The 22,714-nt window shown below is 37.9% G+C and overlaps 2 protein-coding genes and 1 pseudogene across 4 annotated transcripts; 1 reads left to right on the top strand and 2 right to left on the bottom strand.

Moving 5' to 3' along the window:
• Positions 1-1,467: 1,467 nt before the first annotated feature.
• CYCT1;3 (cyclin T 1;3) lies at positions 1,468-5,716 on the bottom strand. 3 transcript variants are annotated; one of them, XR_016030362.1, is made up of 8 exons: positions 5,445-5,699; positions 4,807-5,067; positions 4,512-4,593; positions 4,079-4,219; positions 3,811-3,986; positions 3,568-3,719; positions 2,776-3,404; positions 1,468-2,082 (listed from the first exon to the last, which is right to left on the bottom strand). XR_016030362.1 is itself a non-coding variant. In XM_012987340.2 (7 exons), exons 2-7 carry the CDS (start codon positions 5,022-5,024, stop codon positions 2,899-2,901), a joined length of 1,275 nt encoding a protein of 424 aa, XP_012842794.2. In that variant the 5' UTR covers positions 5,025-5,067; positions 5,445-5,716; the 3' UTR covers positions 2,712-2,898. The 3 variants fall into 3 exon arrangements, 1 of the variants encoding a protein (XP_012842794.2); XR_016030363.1 differs by lacking the exon at positions 5,445-5,699 and having other exon boundaries at positions 1,892-2,082; positions 4,807-5,087; XM_012987340.2 differs by lacking the exon at positions 1,468-2,082 and having other exon boundaries at positions 2,712-3,404; positions 5,445-5,716.
• A 2,325-nt stretch (positions 5,717-8,041) lies between these two features.
• Positions 8,042-10,430, top strand: LOC148771917 (uncharacterized; annotated as a pseudogene).
• An 8,218-nt stretch (positions 10,431-18,648) lies between these two features.
• On the bottom strand, positions 18,649-21,565 carry LOC148771918 (uncharacterized). The gene is made up of 2 exons (XM_088815285.1): positions 19,500-21,565; positions 18,649-19,428 (listed from the first exon to the last, which is right to left on the bottom strand). Exons 1-2 carry the CDS (start codon positions 21,513-21,515, stop codon positions 18,649-18,651), a joined length of 2,796 nt encoding a protein of 931 aa, XP_088671411.1. The 5' UTR covers positions 21,516-21,565.
• Positions 21,566-22,714: the final 1,149 nt, after the last annotated feature.

A 22,714-nucleotide genomic window follows, 5' to 3' on the forward strand; every position in this document is an offset into this window, starting at 1 on the left:
AACTCTGATATAAAGAAAGACTGTTTACTATGTTAAATCTGGTGAAATACACTGATTAGAAGCGGTCAAGGTCAATGTTGTGGGGGCGGTTACATAGATTTCGAAACGTGACGCTAACAAATATAGATACAGAAACATGGCTTTATAAGGTCTCTATTTTGTGGTTGTGTAGATAAATATAAAGCTACAATCTTTAAAACATTATATTTCATTTTCATTTAGGTAAAAAGCAAATATTCTTTTATTCAGGTGAAAAGAATTTTTCCAGGCTAGCTATCATCCCCAATTTCTGTTCGTTCTCTGTCACTTAAATCAAAGGGGAACACAACCCACTCACTAAAACCAAAAAAAAAAAAAAAAAAAAAAAATAAAAAATATATAGATACATATATAATATAATTAAGAGGGTACTGAAGCAGTATTATTTGGTGGGATGAATATATATTAAAAAAAAAAAAAAAAAAAAAGAGGATTAAATTAAAGTAGCACACATATGGCAAAACCCTTAAAAGGAGGTCTTAAAGTATGAAGGATTTAAAAAGGTGTTTGAGAAGAAGACAAGAAGCCATTGGAGTATGAGATTTATAATAATATGCTTTCTTCAATCCATAACCCTAACAAATCCAACACTTGGCCCATATCTCCCGACGTTCCACTCATCTCGACAATTTCGTAAATTGTGTAATATATAATACTCGTTTTGAACTTTTATCGAGCTTTCAAAGTTGTGTTTGAGCCTGGTTTGATAAGTATTCGAATCGATCTCTCTAATAGCTTGACTTGTACATATTTCATCGAGCATAAATATGGGTTCGAGATCAAACGAGTTTTTATTAAAAAAAAAATTGAAGTCGGGCGACGATTGTTCTAAATAAAACCCCACAATGCAATAATGTAAGCTAAATATGATCAAGAAAAGTAGACAATGAAATAACTTTAATATGTATGGGGGGATTGTTCTAAATGCACCCTTGCTATTTATTACAAGTTTTTTGCCCAACAAAAAGTGATTCTATTAAGCTTGTATATATATATATGTATATAGATTATAGATTTATGGCAAAAACAAATTAAATGACAAATAAAATGATTTATTGCCTAACAAGAACATACTTTCTTTCCATAAAACATCACGTATACACACTCCCAAAGGAAAGCACGTATTTACGGTGGTGCAGGAAAGAAAAAAAGTATATCTGCATATCATGTTTTAGAAATAAACGACGGACCATTTTGTTAAAGCGGAAAACGAAAAAGTAGATAGTATCGGTTCCGATAGAGATACTTGTCGTTAGATGGCTTTAGAAACCTATAGAGGTTGTCGAATTTCATACGTAAAATCTTTAAATGCAACATTTCGTTGAATCTGCAAACATTGTATGTATGTATGTATGTATGTATATGTACAACATACATTCTGCAGCAGCCATGTGTGGGAGTTAACCTATGTATAAAAAGCAAGGGGCAAAAGAGGAAAAAGAAATGTTTGAATCGGAAAAGAGCGATTCTCTCGTAAAAGTGAAGATAAGCTTATGTGCCCTTACAAAAGATAAATATATTAGGCATGCACTCTAATCCCTAGAAGCCCCAACTTTAAACATTAAAAAGCTTTCCCTAAAATTTGGCTCTTTTTGCCTTGTTCTTCTATTACAAGTTTTCGCATGAATGCACAACATGTTTTCTTTTCTAAAATAATAATAAAACAAGGCAAATTTTCCGGGACTTTGTTCTATGACAACTGGTAGCGCCTGGAATTCTAGATTTTCTTGATTTTTCTAATAGTTGTTTCTTTAACTTGAGTTGATTTAAGTATCGGAGGATTTTACTTCGTACCCACTTCAGTAAGTTTAATGTGTTACGTACTATTTGATGATAGGACTTAATATTCATATATTCATGTCAATAATTCGGGTTCAATGAAAGGTCAGAATTCGAGTTCTTCTTGGCCGATTTTTTAAAGGACAAAATATAAAAAATACTATAAAATAATTTTCAAACTTACGTGAGAAATACGAACACATGATTCCAACACTGACGAGAATAAACGACGATCGTCGCCGCCATTGACATTGGCATTGGAACCTACAAGAAATATGTGCATGAATTAATTAGTTGCATAATTATATGAAAAAAAAAAAATTAATTAGTTGCCAATGTAATAATTGTGACAAATGTCATTTTAGTAGATTTTAAAGTCTGAACAAAAAGAGCTTGGGCATTCATCAATAAAAGGAAAAATAAAAACATGGCGTCAGACTGAATTTTATATTTGACTGCAATTTTGACCCACTTGGCCTCTGGAATAAAAAATAAAAGATAAAAAATTATTTATGAATTTATTTATGGGCTTTTCCACGTGGCCATATGCATCGGGCAATACCATGAATTTAGGCCCAACTTATTAAATATTTTGACTGTGCTACGCTGTAATATTTAGTGTGCATCATTATTCCAGCCCGGTAAATTACAACTGTCCCCCTGAAAGAAGATTTATTTACGAAAACCCCCCTCATTTTTTTATAATTACATCTACCCCTTGAAACTTGTAAATTTCTTACATTAACAACCTTTTGTAGGGGTGGATGTAAGAAATTTACAAACTGCAGGGGTCTGTATGTAATTTCTACAAAATGAAGGTTTTTTTTGTAAATTGACTTTACCTCAAGGAGGTGGTTGTAATTTACCCTATTCCAGAAACTACAAAATATATTAAAAAAAGAAAATAACTGCAGTATATTAAAAATAATAAAGAAAAAATTCAGATATTGTACTCACAACAAAACGAATGAAGTAGATCATATTTATCAATCATCAGCTCAAGGTTTCTCAAGCTGTGCAGTCACACGAGCCACGATTAATCCATGTTAATTCCGATTTCTTTTTCGAATTCCGATAAAATTAACAGATGCCGTTTTCTATCTCTCTTTCGATCCAAGCATCGCCGTTTATTTCATCAACTTTCGAGCTATCCCCTAATTCCAAATTTTCGACTCTATTCAATTTCCTCCTCTTCAATCTCTCTTTAATACTGCTAATATCAATTTTGTGACGTTTTTCTGTAACGGATATAATCTTGCAGCCCGATTTCTGATCCAAGTCCCCGTTTATCGGCTCAGCATCACAGTCCTCCACTCCACTATTTGCACTACACGATTCACTCGCGCAATTCTCGGTTGTTTGTGCGGTGTCGTTAGCATCGTATTTCGGTTGATTTTTGCTGCATTTGACAATAACTGCGGATTTCGAAGCGGTCTCCGTCGAACAATTGCTTGAATTTAGCACGGCCGTTGATCCACTGGAATTGCTAAATCCAGAGCCAATGGATTTTCTCTTTACAGGCACGGGTTTCGCTCTGCTATTCGCACTACCCTGTTCTAATACCCCAAGCATTTGTTGAATGACCACTGCACAAAGTTTCGAACAAGTGCCGATTTCAATGAGATTTTCTCCTTTTATATCAATTTGATTAGGATATTATAAATCTAATCAAGAAAACATGTAATTTATGAGCCAAGCAAGTCAAATATGGAAAGAAAAAAATGCAAATTGATCATATAAAAAACGAACCTTCTAATTGTTTCGGCGAAACATCAAACTGCATCCACCACGCTTTCCCATTTGAAGAAGGCAACTTTATTTTATTAAATTTGGCAGCAAGAAAAACGGAGCCAGCTGCTATATAATGCGGTTTGTATTGCAAGCACAGTGTTGTGCGGAGCCTAAATATTAAGAAAGAAATCGACATAAGAGATATTATACTTATAATTATAAGAGTAATTATGATAATTTAGATAAGAAAATACAACTTACCAGTCATTCACGAAATTCCACGCAACCTTCGAGACTTCCTTTTGCGTAATTTCCAATGCCTTTAATGCGGCGACAAGTGGCTTGTAAGGGTGTTCGATATTGAGATCAAATGCAACGGTAACTAAAATCAGCTGCTCCCCCAGCAAAATCAATTCTTTCTGCCTATCGTAAATTTCCTATAGACATAGTAAGTAGTAAATAAGAAGCGATGAACAATACCAAATTAGTAAAAAGCCAAAATAATAAAAAGAAACCAAGTTTCTCGTACCCGTTGTTTGATCTTTTGCGGAGCTAACGGGTCCCAGCTGTACATTAATTCATAAGCGACAACAATTATGTCTCTGTCTTTTAGCCAACGTGGCGTATCTTCTGCTTTGCACGCCAAAAACATGCTAGCATTTGCAATTGTCTGCAATTTAACCGTCACAGTCAATATTTCATCACGTGCATGAAAAAAAAATAAAAAAAAAATAGAAATTCAAACTCTCTAGGGTTTTCGAACATAAGGGAGCCAACAATTTTATCGTCATTTATATAGTTCAATTCAAAAGAAAGCTCGTACAATTAGTGATATGACTTTATAAAATTTCGCATACACGACGAGACAAGAAACCCTACAGCCGAATAAAACATATGAAAGAAGCTATATTTTGTGAAACTGAAACATCAAAAAGAAACGAGTAAAGGATAATTATTTATACCTGCCAATGATTCTTTGCATGGGACTGGTGCATATAAAATCGATGGCACAGCATCATTGCAGTAGCTATTGTAACTTGAGGTCTGAAAATCAAAATCGCAAGCATTAATAAAAAGATTGATTTTTTTTTTTTTAAATATAAGGGGAAACGAGTATATGCAATCATTTAAGATTTTTTTTTCTCAGAAAGGACATTATTTTCATTTTTCGAAGACAAATACGAGAGTAGGAATAAAGATACGAAACCCGATATGTTTACAATAAACAAATAAGTGAGAGAAACTATTGAAGCTTACACTTTAAGCTGCATGCCAAGTTCTTGTAAATGGGAACAGTATAAGTGCCTCAACTTCGATTCAGATTCACGATCGATCCCGTCTTTTCTCGACGGCGAATGTTCGTCTATTTCTTCTTTAGTGAAGTACCATTTAGGTTTGAAAGAAATAGGTATGGTAGTTGCTTCTTCTAGAACTTCACGACGAGAAGGAATATTCCCAGGAATATGCCTCGCCATGGTTAATGACGCTAAACACAACTCCGCTGCGATTCTTTGCAATCTGAAGGGTTTTCGACAAGTAAATCAACAATCAGATTCACATAACTCTTTCATAGTGGGACTCAACAGCAATAATAAAAGCTAATGTCACAAGTACAGGAAATTTAAAAAAAATAAAAAAAATAAAAATAAATTTGAAACCTAAATTCAGCAAAAACCCAACAGATTATCGATCAATTGGGGAAGATGCATAACCAATCAATACCCAAAAAAAAATCGAATCTTTCAATCTTAATTCATCCATATCACATCGAATATCCTTTTCATTCCGAAAATCAAATACAATTCAATCAGATAATTGCCCCCAAAAAAACAAAAATTCGCAGAAACAACACAAGATCTTCGACAAATACAAAAAAAGAAAAAACAAAAACAAACCTGGAAATTGATGAGCTCGAAATTGATAATTCCGCTTCAATTGATCCGAAATTACACCGAGGGATCGAAGAGAACGAAGTAGACGAAAGAAGTAGGACTATGTTCACAAATTAGGGTTCGGGAATTTGACGCGCTGTTCCTTGTTAATGAAGACTGTGTTCACAGATTGGGGTTTGGGGAATTTAACGTTAATGAAGGAACCTTCGCCTTCGTACAACAGGGAAACCTAATCAGACTTGAACTTATGTCATATGTGGCGTTGCTTTTTGAAAATATATATTATTAAGGGTAAATTACAAACACCCCCTGAGGTATGGTCAAATTACAAAAAACCCCCTCTTTTTGGATAATTACATATACCACCCTCAACTATGATTTTTTCTTACACCTCCATCCTTATGGTTCCAAATTCAACATAATTATCTTGCTAAAAATCACATATTATGATCATCTTGCTTCGTAATGTAGAGTTTGAATGGGATAAAACGGGTACAAAAGTGATAATATTCCATATATTCTCGAAAATTCCACTAAATTTGAGGAGTTGAGGGGGTGGTTGTAATTATCCAAACAAGAGGGGTGTTTTTGTAATTTGACCATACCTCAGGGGGGTATTTGTAATTTACCCTATTATTAATGAATTAGCTGTTCGTTATAATATAAAAATGGGTAAATTACAAACACCCCCCTAAGGTATGGTCAAATTACAAAAATACCCCTTTTCTTTGGATAATTACAACCATCCCCTCAACTCCTCAAATTTAGTGGAATCTTCGAGATTATATGGAATATTATCACTTTTGTACCTGTTTTATCCCATTCAAACTCTACATTATCAAGCAAGATGATCATAATATGTGATTTTTAGTAAGGTGCATCGGAAACTTTATTTTTACACAAAATGAGTACAAACTAGAGCACATTCCACAGAATCTAGATGATTATGTTGAATTTGGCACCATAAGGGTGAAGGTGTAAAAAAAATCATAGTTGAGGAGTAGATGTAATTATCCAAACAAGAGGGAGGTTTTGTAATTTGACCATATCTCAGGGGTGTTTGTAACTTACCTATAAAAATATATAAAATAAATAAACACAAATATTTTATAATTAAGATTCTTTTATTATAGAGTCATATTTTAGATTACAAATTTTAATGAAATTGTAACTAGACTAATATTTTAGATTACAAGTTCGTTGAGTTTTTTTTTTTTTTTTTTCTCAAGTCAAGCCCAAGCCTAAGCTCATTTTGATTTTTTTTTAGTATTATTATTATTTTTTAATTATTAAAAATATTTAGATTATAATAAACTATTTACAAAATTAACTGTAATTATATATATTTTTTAACATTTATGTTCTTTTTATATTGTTTCCATAATATTCTATATTATTTGAATAAAAAAACAATATATAAAAATTAAAAAATAATCGCGAATCGGCCCGTGAGCTCACAAACAACTAAAAATAAGTTCGAGCTCGTCAGAAAGCTCGAGCCTACGAGCTCGAAAACTCGGGTTGAAGTTCGAGCTTTTTTCGAGTTGGATCATCGAGCTCATGAGTCAGCTCGGCTCGTTTACCGCCCCTAAATAGTCCTATGTGTAGTTTAAACAAAAGCTGATGCAATATCTAATTTCATTTAATCTCACTAAGTGCCACAAGAAAATAGATTACTAAGCCCCTAATATGTGAAACTTGAACCACAAGAACAAATGAAAACGACGTTCACATTCTTTCCGGTTGTAAAAGAAACTTTTGCAGGCATAATTTGATGCACCGAACAGGGACGAATGTTGATTAATGCAAACGGAAACTGCAGTTTTTGCCACTACTCCGGCTCATACCGAGCCCCAAAACGTCAACTCGGTTGTGGCCAATCGAACAATGGTGAAAAAAGAAAGAAAAACACACCCACACCCTCTTCAAGCGAATAAAAATCATTACAAAATCGAAGGTTTTTTTTAGGAACATGACGTACGATGTTCCTAGTGTTAAGGAAATAAATTAATATTATTTAAATATTAATTATTCCATAATTACAATTGATTGACAGCCATGATATCTCTCCCATAATTCTAGAGATATTGGCAACGGCTAATTGACAGCAATTGTCAATGCCATAATTCTTGATCCTTTCTATATAGATAGTATAATCCTCTGTATATATATACATTGTATCTTTAACATTTATTCATCAATAAAAAATGGCTGAACAACAATACACCTTGAGTTTTCTAAATCTTCTCATGGTATCATCGAGCCAGACCGCAAGCCTTGATATCATGCCTTTCGCAATAAAAAACAATGAACCTCAGCTTACCATTCAATCTTTCCACCAATATTCTAGTCTTATTTCAATAAAGTTAAGCACCACAAATTTTCTAATGTGGCGTTCTCAAATCATCCCTTTGGTTCGCAGTTTAGGTGTATTTCATCACCTCGAGAGTGATGAAATTCCAACTGAAGAAATCAAAGACAACGAAGAAAAAAAGAGCCCAAATCTAGCTTATGCAGCGTGGATCCTCAATGATGGTCTGCTTCTTTCATGGTTGTGTGGAACCATGAATGAAGAAATGCTATCATCAATCTTTGACGCAGAAACGGCTCGTCAACTCTGGAAATCGCTTGAAGAGCAACTTCTTCCGATTACAATCGATAAAGAAGGAAACATGAAAAACATGTTCATGACTATCAAAAAGGGGTCAAGATCGTTGAACGAGTATCTAAAAGAATTCAAATGGATCTGTGACAATCTCACTGCAATAAAAAAACCGGTGAGCCACTTTGATAAAATTTTCAGTTTGCAAATGGCCTTGGGCCAAAATACAAAAACTTTCGGCTTGCTATGTTAACAAAGCCTCCATATCCGACATTCAGTATCGTATTAGCACTTCAAGGATACGGACAATCTTTTGGTACACTACGTGATGAAGAAAATGTATTAATGGAACACGAACAAGCCTTCTACAGCCAATGTACGCGAGGTCGAGGAAGTCGTGGAGGATGATTTAATTCAAGGGGACGAGGATTCACTTCTGCTGGACGCTACAACACCCAATTGGAGAGGCAAAATTCCCACACCGGTCGAATACAATCGAATAACAATGACCAACGAAAAGAAAGAGATGTGGATCTAACACATCATGAATCTCGGGCTCCCAATAAAAATGACAAAAACATTTGTCAAATCTAACAAAAACCAAACCACGAAGCTATTGATTGTTGGCATAGGTTCGACTACTCATATCAAGCTGCCGAAATTCCTCAAGCTCTTGCATCAATGACCATCAACGATGTCAATGACCAATCATTTTACGCTGACTCAGGGGCTACGTCTCATATGACAAATAATCCAGGTAAACTCTCCGTTATAAAACCTTATTTTGGTGAAGACACGATTTACTTTGGTAATGGTGAGTCTTTACTTATATCTCATACTGGTGATGCATACATCACTACGGAAAAAGGTAAATTAAATTTAAAAGACGTGCTTGTAGTTCCCAATTTGAAAAGAATTTATTATTTGTGGGAAAGCTTACTTCTGATAATACTTGCACTGTTGAATTCACTGATAATGATTTTGTTGTTAAGGATCAGCATCAACGAATAATAGCAAGGGGACCTAAGAGATGACGACTTTATGCTCTTGATGATTTTCCTCATGGGGCATTAAGTGCAATAAGAAAAGGTGGCTCTTCTTCAATATTGCACCTACGGCCTGGACATCCAAATTCAAAGATCCTTTCTTTTTTGAACGAAAAGAAAATTATTAATATTACAAATTGGGAGACTAAATCATCTATATGTGTTAGTTGTCAAATTGGGTGACTAAACCATCTACCTTTTCAATTATCAAATGAAATTTCAAAATATTGCCTTGAAAAAATACATTGTGATCTTTGGGGTCCTCTACCTTTATTTTCAAGTCAAGGATGTCAGTTTTACGTTATTTTTGTCGATGATTATTCTAGATTTACATGGATTTACCCTGTGAAAAGAAAATCGGATTTTTTCAATTATTTCGTGCAATTCCAAAAATTGGTGGAAAATCAACTTGATAGAAAAATTAAGATTAAGTGTGACGGTGGAGGAGAATTTAATTCAAATAATTTTCTTAATCATGTTAAAACCTGTGGAATTCAGTAACATGTATCATGCCCAGGGACTCCCGAACAAAATGGAGTGGCTGAAAGAAAACATCGTCATATAGTAAAAACGGAACTAACTATGTTTTTTCATGCTAATTTATCATTGTCTCTTTGGGTTGAGTGTTTTCTTAGTGCAGTGTATCTCATCAATCGATTGCCTTCTTCAGTACTGCAAAATGAGAGTTCATATTACAAGCTCTACAAAAGACATCCAGATTATAATGGCTTGCGGGTTTTAGGATGTCAATGTTTTCCATCATTGCGCCATCGTGGAGGTTCTAAATTCACGAAGAAAACTTATCCTTGTGTTTTCATTGGGTATAGTCCCATTCACAAAGGATATCACTATCTTGAACCAAAGACGAAACAAGTCTATATTTCTCACCATGTTGTCTTTGATGAAGAAGTGTTTCCATACAAACACATACGTGAACTTCCTATGTCAAATTCTAACTTAACATTGACTGAGTTTCCTTCTTTAGATGAATGGATCGCACCAAAAGAAGTAAAATCGTCAAACATACATCAAAGTACGAAAATATCAAATGATACAGGTATGGAAAATTACATTTCTGCCCAAAATATAGATGATTGTATTTCCTCTCTTAGTGCAGGTCTGGATAATGCTACACATCTTCAACAATCCAGTGATGACCAAACCCCTTCTTCAAGCAACCAGACTACATGTATCGAAAATGCAAACCACCAAGAATTCAATATACCTGAACTTGATATTGTAGATGTCCTTGATGGCACTCCTGCACAATCTGTGGCAGCGGATGTGGAGTTACCGGCACCTATATTGCAAGAAGAGAATATGAATGATGGCACTCTGTAGATAAATAAATTTTATCCAAAAGAAAGGGACCATTGTGCAATTACGAAACAAGGAATTCTATTTAAATTCTATGGCCCATGGCAATTCCGTAATTAAATATTTAAATTCAAATCAAATCAAGATTATGTGCCGTATATTGGTATCTATATTTAAATATCAATTACATATTTTCTATTTTAAATCTAGGGATTTAATTAAATTAATTCCTAAATTAAATAGATAATTGATTTTAAATATATATTTACCAGTAGAATTATTTATTCTCTTCCAAATTATAAGGGATAAATATCAATTAATTATTGGCCAATAGAATTGTTTCTTCTCTTCCAAGTTACAAGAGATAAATATCAATTTAAATCGGGCCAATCAAATCGCGCCACATCATCAGTAAGGCCCATCAAGGACTCTTATTCTACCACTATAAATAGGAATCCTCCCTCCACAATTAAAAACACAACTGAAGGAGCAGAAATCGTAGGAGCAAAATTCTCTCTACAATTCAAGAAGCAAGGAAGAAGAATTCGTAGGAGGTAAGATTCTCTCTCTACATTCAAAGTGTTCTTCGTCATATTCGAGGTGTTCTTGAGCAAATTCAAGGCGTTCTTCGTCAAATCTAGCGTTCGATCCGAGATAACGGTGCCAAACCTTCAGATTAACGTTAATCAATTCAAGTCAAGATCACTGGAAGATTGAAGGGCCAAATCCATCAAGAATTTCAAGATCTTCAAGTCAACGCCCGTCAAAGTTCAACAAATCAAGATCGAAGGAAGATTGAGGGGCCAAATCCATCAAGAACTTCAAAATCTTCAAGTCAAATCAAGTCAAAGTTCAACGTTCGATCCGAGATTCAAGTCGCAAGACCCTCGGAAGACGTTATTCAAATCCAAATCAAATCCGGAGAAGATCAAATCAACGACTCGTCTCCGAAATTCAAAGTCAATCATATATTTTTCTTGAGAGAATAATCAGAGGATTAAAATAGAGATTGTAACCCGCAATTTATTTATTTTAATTCAATAAAAATCATCTTTGTTCAATTTTTCTTGTTTGTTTATATCGCAGATAAGAATTTGTTGTTACAAATTTTGGCACGCCCGGTGGGACATCTCTACCTCTCATCTCTTCTCTCTCTCGAAGATCCTAGTAGCTGTTCTACGTTCACGATGAAGGCTGCTACTTCAAATTCATCAAGCATGGGAGTAGTTACAAGGAGTATGGCTAAGAAGCTGCAGACATCCTCCGAGACTAGCTCAACGCCCCAAATCATCGAAAAGGGCTCGTCACCTCTCGTCAACATAGGTGGAGGCGTGGAAGGATCTAGAGGAGAAGCTTCATCATCCACGTCCCTTTCAGCATCAAACTACTCTGAGGTGGCTCCCGTCATGACGACACATGCTACGACCATGGAGGAGCAGATGGCGATCTTGACTAAGGCCATTGAAGGGCTAACAAAGCACATTCAAGAACAAGACTCCCAAATCGCGATATTGAGGAACAAGGTTGACAGTAGTCACGACATGGGAAAACAAGGTGAAAATCACGCCGAAGCTGAAACTTCTGCAAGGCGACATCCAATCGAAAGGGAGAAGAGCCCGGCTGAAGAATTCCAGATTTCATCAGAGGGGTTGATTCCTATAGACCAATTGAAGGAGTTCATCATGGGGACTATCAAGGACAAATTCAATGAGGGTTCCAAATCGTCGTCAACATACACCAAGCCATACACTCTAAGAGTAGACGACTTGAAGATGCCAATCGGTTACCAACCTCCGAAATTTCAGCAATTTGATGGCAAGGGCAACCCAAAACAGCATGTGGCACATTTTGTTGAAACTTGTAACAATGCCGGGACTTTCGGAGACTATCTCGTTAAACAATTCGTCCGATCGTTGAAGGGGAATGCTTTCGATTGGTATACGGACCTAGAACCAAACTCAATTGACAGTTGGAGTCAGATGGAACAAGAATTTTTGAATCGCTTCTACAGCACCCGAAGAACAGTGAGCATGATCGAGCTCACAAACTCTCGCCAGTGGAAAGAAGAGGCCGTCATTGACTATATTAACCGTTGGAGGAATTTAAGCCTGAATTGCAAGGACCGATTGTCAGAGGCTTCGGCTATCGAGATGTGCATTCAAGGAATGCAATGGGGACTCCGATATATCCTGCAAGGGATTCAACCTAAGAGTTTTGAAGAGTTGGCCACTAGAGCGCACGACATGGAGTTGAGCATTATGGCTAGTGGAGTTGAGGGACCACCAGTTCAAGAGCCTCGACAGTCGAAAGAAAAACAGGACTTTCGGAAAGGGGGTAGAGTTTTCTCTAAGACCTCAAGCAAAGAATCTTTGGCAGTGAATGCGACCCCTATCAAAATTCAAGGAAAAGTGAACGGAAACAATGAGGAAAAACAAGATTTTTCACAAGAAAGAAGAAGACTTACTCTAAAAGAAATGCAAGCAAGGGAATATCCGTTCCTCGACACTGATGTGGCTGGAATATTTGATGATTTGCTAGGTTTAAAACTTATCGAGTTGCCTGAAATGAAGCGCCCCGAAGAAGCTAACAAAACCGATGACCCAAAATACTGCAAGTATCATCGGTTGGTCGGGCACCCAATTCATGATTGCTTCGTATTCAAAGATAAAATTATGCAGCTAGCTCGCCAAGGAAAGATATCACTTGAAGAGATCAGCGCCAATACAAATTTTATCGTCAGCAGTTTTGAGTCCCTTGACATGACGACAACAAACGTACACGAAGGAGATGATGATCATGTTAACATCTCATGCAACACGATAATTGAAAAGGAGATCGCTGCTAGTGGAACAACTCCGTCTTCAAATGAGGTTTGTACCGTGATTGGTAAATGCATGTCAACAATGACTTTCGCTGATGAAGATTTACTTCTTGGTTCCAAACTACACAATAGGCCATTGTTTGTTGCCGGCTACGCTCGTGAGCAGAAGGTGAATAGAATTTTAATCGACGGAGGTTCTGCAGTCAATATTTTGCCGTTGCACACTTTAAAGGAATTGGGGATCTCCACAGAGGAGCTCAAAACTAGTCGATTGATGATCCAAGGATTTAATCAAGAAGGACAAAGGGCCCTTGGTATCATAAGGATAGAGTTGTTAATGGATGATATGTTGTCCACTCCACTGTTCCATGTCATTGACGCAAGAACCTCATATCGCATGCTTCTCGGGCGACCTTGGATACATGAGAATAATGTGGTTCCTTCTTCTTGGCACCAATGTTTCAAGTATTGTCGAGACGGAGTAGTTAAAATGATACTCGCCGATGATAAACCGTTCACCGAGGCAGAAGCCCACTTTGCCGATGCTAAATACTATCTTGATGATGAGAAGACGGTAAAGGCCAAAGAAATTCTACCAGTTGAAGAACCAAAGCGAAGAAATAATCAAGACAATGCTCCTTTAGCGTGTGAGGATTTGAAAGATTTGATGTTTCCCCTAACACCAATTGACGAGAAGCGAACAACTTCTCAACCACCTAAAGGATTTGTTCATCCCACAGAAGGAACCCAAGAGGAATGCGAAGAATTCTCCGAGTCTCAAATGACAAAATGTTTTGGCCCAAATGCTTATAAACTCTTAGTGAGAGCTGGTTTCAACCCACGTGAAGATTCTACGCTTGGAAGGCTTCCTGCCGAAGTTGTTGGCGAAAAGGTGCATGGCCTCAATACTACTCAGATAATGCTGAAAGAAAAGGGACATGCTATTCAAAGTCCTAGAGTTGGTCTTGGATTTGTTCCACAAAAGCCAATTCGTATTGCTATCAATAGAGCCACCAGTAATTACATAATCGAAGATGAATTCTCATCAACAGGCGATTTTCTTGAAAGTAGAACAAAAGTGAGAAGGACATCCGTCTTTGATAGGCTTACACCATCTGTCTTCGACAGACTTACGCCATCCGTCTTTGATAGGCTTGGACCACTTAGAGAGTGGGGGCATGAAAAATGCGACAAACGAGGGTTTGATAGACTTACGCCATCCGTCTTTGATAGGCTTGGACCACTTAGAAAGTGGGGGCATAACAGAAAGAACAAGAAAGATGTGGGTGTCTCTAATACTAAAATCACCAAAACACGAAGGATTCGAAGTTCAATTCCATCTCGCATGAAACGGCGTACTTATTTGACCATATCATGTGGTGAAGAGTTGAAGGCTAAAATGCGAACTGTCGTCTTTACAAAAATCCAAGACGAAGAGGAAGATGACAGAGAAAGTGTGGCATCATCGTATCATATCACTTTAAGTGAAATAGACGTGATTGAGGAGGAAGACGCTGAAATTGCTCCACCCGAGCTTGAAGAAGGAGTCAAAGCCACCATCGATGAGTTAAAGGAAATTAATTTAGGAGATGCGGAGAATCCTCGACCAATCTACATTAGCGCTTTACTGGCTGTCAACGAAGAGGAGACTTATGTTGAATTGTTGCACGAGTTCAAGGATGTGTTCGCATGGTCTTATAAAGAAATGCCTGGATTGGACCCAAAAGTGGCAATACATCATCTCTCCGTGAAGAAAGAAGCTCGCCCTGTGAAGCAAGGCCAACGTAGATTTAGACCTGAATTAGTACCTGCAATTGAGGCTGAAGTGAACAAACTTATTGAGGTTGGTTTCATTCGAGAAGTCAAATACCCAACATGGATTTCAAGTATCGTCCCTGTTAGAAAGAAGAATGGACAAATTCGTGTGTGTGTTGACTTTAGAGATTTGAACGAAGCATGCCCTAAGGACGACTTTCCAATGCCAATAGCCGAACTAATGATTGATGCTACTACGGGCCACGAAGCATTATCATTTATGGATGGATCGTCCGGATACAATCAAATACGAATGGCGCCGAGAGATGAAGAATTAACAGCCTTTCGCACTCCTAAGGGCATCTATTGCTATAAAGTGATGCCATTTGGCTTGAAAAATGCCGGTGCTACATACCAAAGAGCCATGCAGAAGATATTTGATGACATGCTCCATAGAGATGTTGAATGTTATGTGGATGACTTGGTGGTTAAATCCAAAAGAAGGGAAGATCATCTCCAAAATTTGAGAAAAGTCTTCGAGCGCTTGAGAAGGTACCAATTGAAGATGAATCCATTGAAATGTGCATTTGGTGTTACTTCGGGGAAGTTTCTTGGATTCGTAGTTCGTCACCGAGGCATAGAAATCGAACAAGCCAAGATTGATGCAATTTTAAAGATTCGCGAGCCTAGGAACATTCATGAACTCAAAAGTTTGCAAGGAAAGTTGGCATACCTAAGAAGGTTCATTTCAAACTTAGCCGGTCGATGTCAACCATTCAGCCGACTCATGAAGAAAAATGTTCCCTTTGAATGGGATGAAGCTTGCACTAGTGCCTTTGAAAGTATAAAATCATATTTAACGAAGCCTCCTGTGTTGATTGCACCAGTGCCCGGACGATCGTTAATACTCTATATTGCTGCTCAAGAACGATCTGTCGGAGCTTTACTAGCCCAGGAGAATGATGATGGAAAAGAGAGTGCCTTATACTACTTGAGTAGAACAATGACACCAAATGAATTGAACTACTCGCCAATCGAAAAGACATGCTTAGCGCTCATTTTTGCAATTCAAAAGTTGAAGCATTATTTTCAAGCACATGTTGTCCGTCTGATCTCAAGGATGAATCCTCTAAAGTATGTCATGTCAAAACCCGTCCTATCTGACAGACTCGCAAGGTGGTACCTACAATTGCAGCAATTTGACATAACATATATTCCACAAAAGGCTGTGAAAGGACAAGTTCTAGCCGATTTCTTGGCAGATCACCCTATCCCTGCAGAGTGGGAGTTATCCGATGATCTACCCGATGAAGATGTTCTTGTGATTGAAGCTAGTCCTCCTTGGAAGATGTATTTTGATGGAGCTTCTCACAGAGAAGGAGCGGGCGCCGGAGTAGTATTCGTCACATCCAACGGCGAAGTGTTGCCTCACTCTTTTACCTTAACACAAAATTGCTCTAACAATGTTGCTGAATATCAAGCTCTTATCCTTGGGCTAGAAATGGCAGTTGATATAAAGCGACTAAATTTGGAGGTATATGGAGACTCCAAGTTGGTGATCAATCAGATACTCGGATCGTACGAAGTAAAGAAGCTCGATTTACTCCCTTATGTGGATTATGCTAAAAGACTTATCGGATACCTTGGTGATGTGACGATAGAGCATGTGCCAAGAAAGGATAACAAACAAGCAGATGCATTGGCAAAACTTGCTTCTACTTTAGCCATGCCCGAAGACGGAGCTCGTATATCAATTTTCAAGAGGTGGGTCGTACCACCAATTTTTGAACACGAAGAAATTGAAGAAGACGAAACTCGAGTGGTTTACGTGTTTGAAATCGAGAAAGAAGATTGGCGTCAATCGTTTGTGGATTACTTGAAGTACGAAAAGTTGCCTAATGATCCACGTCAAAGGGTTGATATTCGACGTCGTGCGGCTCGTTTCATCTACTATAAAGATACACTTTATAGACGTTCATTTGATGGAGTCTTCTTGAGATGTTTAGGTGATGACGAAGCCATTCAAGCCATAGAAGAAGCTCATTCCGGAGTTTGCGGCGCCCATCAGTCAGGACCCAAGCTACATTTCCGAATAAAAAGAATGGGCTATTATTGGCCATCTATGGTGAAGGACTGCATGGAGTATGCCCAAAAATGCCAACCTTGTCAATTTCATGCAAACTTTATTCATCAACCGCCGGAGCCATTGCACCCTACTGTTGCCTCATGGCCCTTTGATGCTTGGGGTTTGGATGTGGTTGGACCTATGACAAAGTCTTCAGCTGGACATCTCTATATCTTGGCAGCAACAGACTACTTTTCCAAATGGGCTGAAGCAGTGCCTCTTCGAGAAGTAAAGAAGGAGAACGTTGCCGATTTCATCCGCATCAATATCATCTACCGCTACGGAGTTCCTCGATATGTGATCACAGACAACGGAAAGCCATTCTGCAATGGTGTGATAGATAAACTTTGTGAAAAGTTTGGCTTCAAGCAAAGAAAGTCTTCAATGTACAACGCAGCCGCCAATGGACTCGCCGAGGCCTTCAACAAGACTTTATGTAATTTGCTGAAGAAAGTGATCGCCAAGTCAAAACGTGATTGGCACGAGAAGATGGGAGAAGCTTTATGGGCTTATAGAACAACGTATAGAACACCTACTCAAGCCACTCCATATGCTTTGGTGTACGGTGTGGAAGCAGTCTTGCCTCTTGAAAAACAAATTCCATCATTGAGGATAGCTATACAAGAAGAACTCACTCAAGAAGAAAATGCCCGTTTGCGTCTTGCAGAATTGGAAGCTCTTGACGAGAAAAGATTAGAGGCACAACAAAGTATTGAATGCTACCAAGCTCGTCTTTCTAGGGCGTTTAATAAGAAGGTGCGGCCAAGATCGTTTCAAGTTGGAGATTTGGTACTTGCCGTAAGGAGGCCCATCATCGTCACTCACAAAACTAGGAATAAATTTACTTCAAAGTGGGATGGTCCTTATGTCGTCAAAGAAGCATACACAAATGGAGCGTACAAGTTGGTTGCCGAAGATGGTTTAAGAATTGGTCCGATAAATGGAAAGTTCTTGAAGCGGTACTATGCATGAAGCGGAGGAGAAGGCTCCTGGCCCGCATGAGTTGAAACTGTGCACGGCTAAAAAAAAAAAAAAAAAAAAAAAAAAAAAAAAAAAAATCTATCTTTTTTCTTTGAACTACGTTATGACTTGATCCCACTCGGGGTACGTAGGCAGCTTAGATATTCTCTAAGTTCAGTCCTTTCCTAAAAAAAAAAAAAAAAAAAAAAAAAAAAAAAAAAAATCTATTTTTGTTTTCTTTGAACTACGTTATGACTTGATCCCACTCGGGGTACGTAGGCAGCTTAGATATTCTCTAAGTTCAGTCCTTTCCTAAAAAAAAAAAAATCTATCTTTTTTCCTTTGAACTACGTTATGACTTGATCCCATTCGGGGTACGTAGGCAGCTTAGATATTCTCTAAGTTCAGTCCTTTCCTAAAAAAAAAAAAAAAAAAAAAAAAAAAAAAGAATCGTTGAAGAATATAAGGGGAGCACGATGGAAAAGGAGAATTTTTTTATTTCATGAATCATAAAAGTGAAATAAACAATAAAAAAAACAAAAAATAAAAAAATAAAAAAAAAAAAATCATCTAAATCTAGCTCAAGCAAAAGGGTCTAAATCGTTCAACTTTTCTTTGGCATCTTCTAGAAGCTCGGCAGAAGCGCGCAATTCGTCTACCAAATCATCACTTAAAGGGGATGTATTTTCAATGGCAGCAATCTCTTCATTAATCTCACGAATTTCTATTTTAACAGTATCAAGGAGTTCTCGTTGTCGTTTTAATGATGATCTCAACTGTCCCACCCTCAGCTTCAAAGTAGCACGCTCTTTCTTAACACTCTCCAAATCATTATTGGTGGCTTGAAATTGATGAGTCTCTTTGTGTTCTCTAGCTTGAGTATTATGCAAACGATCTTTAGCCCCATCTAATTGTCGTGCTAGAATCTCTTTAGATGCCTTCTCAGTGTTCGACGACCTCACCTTATCATAAGCCGTCGCCTGGGAAAATAATGACTTCAATAATTCTTCTATGCAAGATATGTCGAAATCACCAAGATCCCGCATGGTTCCAAGAACTAATTGGACATCTTCTTGAATAGACGAAATGGAATCAATTGAAGTCCGTACTATCCTCGCACGAAGATCTTGCCATAATTGGCGAAGAAAAACCCGCTTGTGATTTTTCAGGAAATTCTCACCCACAAAAACTGAACAAGCACCATTGTACGACCCTTTCGCGGTCTCTTTCATCTTGGATGTTCTGGCAGGCATCAAAGTAGTCGGCGGCGAAGCTGCACCCGTTGAGCAAGCATTGGCAGTGGAGTGATGACTAGCTTGAGATTCCTCGCGATCGTCAACGTCAATTATCTCCTTTTCCAACTTAAAAAAAAAAAAAAAAATCATTATAAAAAAAAAAAAAAAAAAAAAAAGGGAAAAGTATGAAGTGCAACCTTCTCAGCAAAAGTGTCATTTGTTCGAGAATGACTGTCCACGTTGTTATCAATATGAAGAAGATCTTGTGGTTTTGAAGATTGCGGGTCCCTCTTCGGCCTTTTCCAATGACGCTCTATATGGCTATTGTCACTCTCATCCGAAGGAGGCAAAACATTCTTCTTCTTTATATCTCTAGGAGGATTTTTGGTTTGGAGAACATTTTCGCGAGAAAGATTGTCGAGACTACCTCTTGCCTCATCTTCTTTGTCTTCAAGTGGAATCTTACTTGACTCCAAGTTCATCAGACTCGCAGCTTTATTTTCAAGATAAGTTCCGTAAGCTTTAGTCCACCATCTCTTATAGTCGTCCGTGTGAAACTTTCTCGGATTTTGAGGAACGATGGAAAACATCACTTTAGACATGGACTCGAGCAAAACACATAGACGCCAATAACGGAGTCCATCTATTAAAGAAGCCTCGCGAACGTCTTCATCAAGTACTCCCGGAACATCTTGGTAAAACCCAAATTGACGGCTAAACCGATGAGGACTATATGGCTCAATAACGAAACGATTACCACGCCGCAAGGAGAGATAGCTCGAGCGAATGGCGATGAAATAATTTCTTTCGAACCCTTTAGTTGTTCCATCATCAACATATAAAGAAGACTCGCTCCTAGGGATCGTGGTGCAAGTCCAAGACATAAGATCTCCTTTGTGAATCCGTTTGCGTGCATCCGCGGGAGTGTAGTATCTAGCGCTTCTTTCTCCGGAATAAGATACCATCTTTGGGCCATCGACGGCTACGCCTTGCGGAACTTGACAATGGGTCTTGAAATAAAACGCCAACCAACTATAGACGAAGTGAATAGGAAACGGAGAATTCTCTTGATGGGGTCTCAAGGATCTCGAAATCCTATTTATGCCATTGAAGATGCTTGCCAAGACAGGAACTGCAAGAGAGACTTCTTCGCCACTCGCCATTATGCTAGCCATCTTGAATGTTGAAGGACGTATCATGCCCACATCATCAATAGGGAGGACGAAGGTGCAAAGCCAACAAGCCAAATGGGCCGCCAAGTACGTCTCGGACCTCAGTTCGACATCAACGCTAATGCTCGAAAACACAGCTTCTTCAATGTTGATCCATTTCGCATGTGCTTCAATATTGCCGGAAGGATTGTGAGTTGACTTGGGGCGAACACCTTTCTTTTCTTTGCGCGGAGGAGGTTGAGTGTACTTCTTCTGCTTCTTCGACCAAAACTGAATCCAGCTTTCGACAGAGACATTGGAGGACGGATCTTTAGAGCGCTTCCGAAGTAAGTGGTAGGCATGGAATAGATGTCGGCAGGAACGGTGAGAATATCGAACACCCTTTGCATCGGAACCGACGAGTTCTTGAGAGGCAGGGACAACTTCATCGTAAAGCAGCCCGGTTAACGATAGCCCGGAGAGGATGTGCAAATCCCATAAAGAGATAGACATTTCTCCGGGAGACGTCAAGAGGGTATTTGTAGTCGGACACCATGCCTCGAAGAACGCCTTCATAATTTCGGAATTGTAATCGTACGTGAAGAGGGAAGCATATACAGGATCATAGATCTTCGCGGACTTCAGCTTGTGCTGGCAACGACTGAGAACGTCTTCGGTCCACTCCCAGTACCCTTTGAAGAATTGAAAGCCGCCGGAAAGCTCGAGAGTATCTCCCCACTTGACTCTTCCATTCACGATGTTGTCACCCAAAGTCGGCAGAAGGCTCGGACCGCTTGACTCTTCCGGAAGCAAGGATCTGTCGGGTTTATGATTTGATGCTCGCAAGCTATACACGTACTCGTACTTATTATGAGGATGCTCGTGGGACCAAACGGACATGCGATTCGGAGTCGTGAGGCGTGGCCATTGCTTTGCGTAAGAACCAATAAGGGGGGCATAAATCGTCAAGACGGTTCCTTTGTCATTCGGTTGGTAGCGATCGTCAAGAATTACCAATTGCTCGTCGCCGGAAGAGGAGAAAGCTTGCTTGAAACAAACCATCGCAAAACCTGTCAAAACAATTTCAAAACAAAGAGCAATTAGTTTGACAAAAAAAAAGGAGGAAGAAAAAAGAACGGGGGCAAGGAACTGCGCTAAAATCAAATACCAAATCTGTCGAGTTGCGAAACCTGGACAAGGAAAACAGTATTTTGTTTTGATAAGCAATCGAGCAAAATAAACGGGCAAAACTCGAATTTAAAAATTAAAAAAAAAAAAAAAAAAAAAAAAAACAAAAAAAAAAAAAGGGGAGAAAGCAGTTCTTAGTGTCATATTATCAAACACCTGGCGGACGTGTTCAAAGAGTCTGATTATGCGTATATTTTATATGCAAAACTGACCTGGAATCGATTACAAGTAGCAGACAGAAGCAAATAATTGGCAGGTCGTTGGATTTGTGAATGAAAAAAAAACGAAGAGGGCATCCCCCTTTTATAAGGGATAGATGAAGCTAATCCCACAAACCTTAGGTTTCTAATCAACCAATCAAAAGAAAGCATAATCTCAATAGAAGAAGGAGTGTTCAACTTGTCCGTGAAACCAAATTGCAATGGGAAAAGGAGTGTTTATTTTGCAGAGAAGAGTCACTGCCCATTAAACTTCGATTTGAATTGGAAGAGAACTGCCCATATAGAATTAAAATTCTCTCATCGTACGATCCTCATGTTTCACTCGAAGTAAATTAAAATTCCCAACTTATGATGCAGAGAAACCCGTTGAAGTTAGAAGTTCAAAATTACGGTGTTGCTGCGCGAGTGTTTCAAAAAAAAAAAAAAAAAAAAAAAAAAAAAAAAAAAAAAAAAAAAAAGAGATCGAAGAATGGGAGAAGTTCTAAGCATGAGGAAGTCTGATGCTTCTAGCCGTCCGCACTTGTGATTTGGGTGGGCCCATTCAATTTTATTATTAAGTATGGGTTACGATTTCAATGATCTCACAAAAGGTGCTCAATTTTGAAAGTGTTGAGCTTGGGAGATGTTTGTTACAAAACAAAAAAATAAATAAATAAAAGTGATTATCGTGACTTATTCACTTCAAGACGCATCGTCCGTGAACAAGTCTCGTGGGGGCATTTGTAGATAAATAAATTTTATCCAAAAGAAAGGGACCATTGTGCAATTACGAAACAAGGAATTCTATTTAAATTCTATGGCCCATGGCAATTCCGTAATTAAATATTTAAATTCAAATCAAATCAAGATTAT

Source organism: Erythranthe guttata, chromosome 3 (genome assembly GCF_056151865.1).
Source record: "Erythranthe guttata isolate IM_541 chromosome 3, IM_541, whole genome shotgun sequence".
Lineage (NCBI taxonomy): Eukaryota > Viridiplantae > Streptophyta > Magnoliopsida > Lamiales > Phrymaceae > Erythranthe > Erythranthe guttata.